The sequence below is a fragment of the Mandrillus leucophaeus genome, unplaced genomic scaffold (assembly GCF_000951045.1).
Source record: "Mandrillus leucophaeus isolate KB7577 unplaced genomic scaffold, Mleu.le_1.0 Scaffold10, whole genome shotgun sequence".
Lineage (NCBI taxonomy): Eukaryota > Metazoa > Chordata > Mammalia > Primates > Cercopithecidae > Mandrillus > Mandrillus leucophaeus.
This window is the reverse complement of record NW_012098098.1, coordinates 1,653,693-1,658,912: the sequence shown is the minus strand read 5'-3', so window position 1 is coordinate 1,658,912 and position 5,220 is coordinate 1,653,693. Positions and strand designations below refer to the sequence as shown.

The 5,220-nt window shown below is 48.7% G+C and overlaps 1 protein-coding gene across 2 annotated transcripts in view; it reads right to left on the bottom strand.

Moving 5' to 3' along the window:
- Positions 1 to 5,220, bottom strand: part of KLHL36 (kelch-like family member 36) — a 17,750-nt gene that overhangs the window by 10,952 nt on the left and 1,578 nt on the right. Inside the window, exon 2 of one of the 2 annotated variants that reach the window (XM_011971403.1) lies at positions 4,261 to 4,339. In XM_011971403.1, coding sequence (XP_011826793.1) covers positions 4,261 to 4,323 — 63 coding nt within the window. In that variant the 5' untranslated portion in view covers positions 4,324 to 4,339. Of the gene's footprint in view, positions 1 to 4,260; positions 4,342 to 5,220 lie in introns of those variants that run through there. The other variant, XM_011971412.1, reaches the window with a different exon arrangement.

The following is a 5,220-nucleotide window of genomic DNA, read 5'->3' as shown; positions in this document are numbered from 1 at the left end:
GTTGCCCAGGCTGGCATGCAACAGTAGATCAGAGATCACTGCAGCCTGAAACTCCTAGGCTTGGCCGGGCATGGTGGTCATGCCTGGAATTCCAGCACTTTGGGAGGCCGGGATGGGCGGGTCACCTGAGGTTAGGAGTTCGAGACTAGCCTGACCAACATGGTGAAACCCCGTCTCTACCAAAAATACAAAATTAGCTGAGTGTGGTGGTGGGCGCCTGTCATCCCAGTTACTCGGGAGGCTGAGGCAGAAGAATCGCTTGAATTCCAGAGGCGGAGGTTGCAATGAGCCATTGCACTCCAGCCTGGGCAACAAGAGCAAAACGCTATCTCAAAAGCAAAACAAAACAAAACAAAACAAAAAAACTCCTAGTCTCAAGCAATCCCTCCGCTTCAGCCTCCTTGGCAGCTGGGACTACAGGTGTGTGCCGCCATGTCCAGCTACTTTTTACTTTTATTTTTTGTAGAAATGGGATCTCACTACATTGCCCAGGCTGGTCTTGAGCTCCTGAGTTCAAACAATCCTCCTGCCTCAGCCTCCCAATGTTCTGGGATTCCAGGTATAAGCCAGCGTGCCAGGTCTCAGCTTCTAATTATGCAGGAATGGTCTGTGCTTCTACAGACACTGACGGAGGCCCCTCTTGGGTGCGAGCTGAAGGAAGGAAATTAAAAAGTACTACAGTGGCTGGTGATCAAGTCACACAGTACAGGCTTAGTGGCCTGAGAGACGCAAGTGAGGGCATGAGGCGGCTATCTGCCACCCGGGGCCCCTGGCTGTCTCCACGCTGGTGAGAGTGCTGACCTACCACGCTTAGATGGAGATACGCACAACCCCAGACTGCAGTGTAAAAAGGGAAAGAGCCCAGAGGGTGGGACTGGCGACAGCCCCAGTTAATGGCTGCGGCGGGGAGCCACCAGCTCCAGTTAGCTGGGGCAGGGGGCAAGAGCAGTGTTATTTCCAAAACTGGGTTTCTGTTCTAAGTGGGCTGGAATGATGCTGCACCCGGGTACAATCAGCTGCAATCTGCTTCTGGTGTTTTAGCACAGCTGCATAGATGACAACTTTCCAAAAACAAAGGCACATGATTTCCTTTATTTTTTTATTTTTATTTTTTTGGGGGGGGGATACAGAGACTCCCTCTGTTGCCCAGGCTGGAGTGCAGTGGCTCGATCTCAGCTCACTGCAACCTCCACCTCCCGAGTTCAAGCAATTCTCCTGCCTCAGCCTCTCAAGTAGCTAGGATTACAGGCACGTGCCGCACCCGGCTAATTTTTAATTTTTTTTTAGACAGAGTTTCACTCTTGTTGCCCAGGCTGGAGTGCAATGGTGTGATCTCGGCTCACTGCAACCTCCGCCTCCCAGGTTCAGGCGATTCTCCTGCCTCAGCCTCCTGAGTAGCTAGGACTACCGGCATATACCACCATGCCTGGCTAATTTTGTATTTTTAGCAGAGACAGGGTTTTGCCATTTTGGCCAGGCTGGTCTTTAACTTCTGACCTCAGGTGATCTGCCTGCCTCGGCCTCCCAAAGTGCTGGGATTACGGGCATGAGCCGCTGCTCCCAGCGTACATATATTTATTTATTTCAGTAGAGACGGGGTTTCACCATGTTGGCCAGGTTGGTCTCGAACTCCTGACCTCAAGTGATCCACCCACCTCAGCCTCCCAAAGTTCTAGGATTCCAGGCATGAGCCACTGCGCCTGGCCAATGTATCAATTTTAAAGGGACATTGGTAACAAAGTTTCCGCATTTCAGGTAACTTAGAAGCTCCAACCTACAGCATTCTCTGATGATATGAGTCCTGTTCATTTCTCTATTTCCTATTTTAGTGCCTTAATCAAATGCAAGGCCGAGCAGAGGGAGAAACTCAGGTTGTCAGGGGCTTATACCTGGGAGGAGGCAGCAGGTACAGGGTATTAGATGTGGAAAAAGAATTTAGTATTAACATGGAACACTTTTTTTTTTTGAGACAGGGTCTTGCTCTGTCACTTAGGTTGGAGTACAGTGGTGCGATCATAGCTCACTGCAACCTCTACCTCCTGGGCTCAAGTGAGCCTCCCACCTCAGCCTCCTGAAGAGCTGGGACTACAGGTATATGCCACCAGGCCCGGCTAATTTTTGTATCTTTTGTAGAGATGGGGTTTAGCCATGTTGTCCAAGCTGGTCTCAAACTCCTGAGCTTATGAGATCCTCCCGCCTCGGCCTCCCAAGGTGCTGAGATTCCAGGCGTGAGCCACTGTGCCTGGCTGAGCAACACGTCTTAGGGCAGACAGGTGAACAGTGTGGTCACACGGTGGGAAGATGCCAACATGCTGGAATACACAGTCTACCTCTATAAACTAAAGCAGCAACACGGGTGAGGCTCACAGGCACAATGTCGTGCAAAAGAAACCACACAGGAGAGTACCCAACCTCGGATCCCATTTAGATCAAGTTCTAAAGCAGACCAAACCACAGCGGTGGGGTAGCGACAGTGACTATCTTGAGTGTAACAACTGGGAGGGTTTGGTAGTATTGTTTCTTGCCCATCTGGGTGCTGGTGACATAGGTGTGTTTAATGTCTAGAAATTCATGGGTACACTTCTTAAAAATAAAAAGTTAGAAACAGGCCAATCATGGTGGCTCACGCCTGTAATCCCAGCACTTTGGGAGGCCGAGGCGGGCAGGTCACGAGGTCAAGAGATCAAGACCATCCTGGCCAACATGGTGAAACCCCGTCTCTATTAAAAATACAAAAATTAGCTGGGCGTGGTGGCAGGCGCCTGTAGTCCCAGCTACTCGGGAAGCTGAGGCAGCAGAATCGCTTGAACCTGGGAGGCAGAGGTTGTAGCGAGCCAAGATCACACCACTGCACTCCAGCCTGGGCAACAGAGCGAGACTCTGTCTCAAAAAAAAAAAAAAGAAAAAGAAAAAGAAAAAAAAGAGTTAGAAACATAATCCAGTGATACAGAACCCTAGTCCTAAGAGATTCAGTTCAGAGAAAAACAAACTCAGGGTCCTGGCGTTAGGGGACAAAGATTTCCAGTGCTGTCAAACTTAGAAAGCAGCAGTGTCTCCCAGGCCAAGCTCCAAAACAAAGCCCTTTTGAGCAAGCGGCGAGACCTCGCCGGGTTTTCACATTCGATGAAGCTGGGCTTGGCAGGAACCTTCCTGGGGAACTCACGTGAGAATAGGAGGTCATTTCTCAGGAGAACCAACCTCTCTTGAAAATGACAGCCAGTTTTTCTTTTAGAATCTGTAGAATCTCTTTTCCCCCTTTGTCTCAACTCTATAGGCTGCTCCCAGCTCCCTTCATCTAAAGAAGCGTTTCTGTACCTTTTTCATTATTGCCCCCCAAGAAGGCTTTTTAAGATTTTTTTCACTCATAGCCTCCCCAGCAAAATTTTAACATCACAGATGCATTGTATGTCTGCTCATGGACTGTATGTATAATTGTGTCTTATGCACAAAAGGAGTAAAATTCCTTCCACCCTCCCAAGAACCAATTTTCTCCCACTTCAGGGCAGTATCATACTCATTGAGAATCCATGATCTGAGGTAACCATAAGATTTAACCTCCAAAAGTGACACCTCTAAAGAACTGAGGGCATTACGAGTATCTACAATGAGGAGACAGGTTACCAGGAACCTCGAACCAATGGCTCCCCCCATCTTTACCAACAGCAGCTGTGGGGACAGGAAAGTATAGCAGCCGGGTCTGGCTCTTGGATTTTAATGTGGCACATGGGAACAGGCTACATATTTCTAATTAGAATTCCCACAGCAGCCTGGCTCTGGGGAACTCACCCTCACTTGCTCTTGGGTTCCAGGGAATCATGACCAGGGAAGAGGACTCCAGGCCCTTGGGGTACAGGTACACAATGTGTTGCCCTCACCCTAAGATAGAAGGCTGAGTTCTCAATGCACCTGTCCTTGGAGTTTTTGAGCCCCAAAGCGGGCATGGGAACCCCAGTTTTCTTCCTGTCCCATCCACCTCCTTGGGTTGATGAATGGGTCAAGTTGTCACAAAGAGAAAGCTCTGGGATGTCACACTGAAAAACGAAGACGTCTGGCCACAGTGTCTCTAACATCCCTCACACTTCCCACTCTCTGATTTTATGACAATTTCCGCTCCTTGCCCATTTCCACCTTTACTTGTCATTAAGGAGATTGACAACACCAATGACAAAAAAATCAGTCTGTGATTAGAAATGAGTGAATCAGAAAAAGGATCACACTTCTTAGGCAATTTGCACAGGTGGTGAGTGAACATTCACAGACCTTGGATGATTCGCTGATCTTGTATGGCCGAGACACTCGCGTCTGCCTGCTTCCCTCCATCATTAAAGAGATCTCAGCCCTAGGAGAAGAACAGGATTTCTGAGCATGCAGTCATAACTCTAGCTCATTCATTAATTTCGGGCTCTGCTAGCAGATACCAAGGACAACAGTGAAAACAGTCACACGGAGGAAGGAGGGAGGGAGGACCGTGAGCTACAAAGAACTCTTTTACACTGAGTTGAGAGCTCATCGGGTTGTTAGAATTGGACAGAACATGTAACTTGCATTCCTTTATCATCTAAAATCTGACATCATGTCATTTAGTTCACTTCCTACAAATAATTACCTTTTGGCTACACCGAGGTTATAAGGATAAGTTATAATTTCGGAGCCCAGACTACAGTCCTAGAACCAAACTAAGGGACTTACATGCGCCATCTCATTTAACCACCACAAAGATTACACTTGGCCAGGCTGATATCGCTTATCCCATTTCACACATGAGGATACTGATCTCATGGTCACAAAGCTAGTAAGTGGCTGAGAATCACACCTGGGTCTGTCCAGCTTCAAAACCTGGATCCATCACCATGACACGATGCTGAATGAGGCCCGGGGTTCGAGAGCATCACACTTTGAAAATATGATACAGGTGAGGATGTGGTACAGTGATGACTACCATGTACACAGTACATTCCAGACACACTGTCCCCAAGTGCTTCTCTGTGGCTTCACTCACTTAGTCCCCATTGCAACCCCATGAGGCCAGCACTGTGACTGGAGGATGCTGACAGCAGTGAGGTGAAATAACCTGCTCCGTGTCACACGGCGGGAACTGGCAGAATTGGGATTCCAGGTCAGGGAAAAGTCCATGCTCTTAACTCTTAGGCTACACTGCCTGGCTCTTGGAGGGGGGATCACTGCAGGCAGAGTTAGGCTTTGGTGTGGCGGGGGTATGGG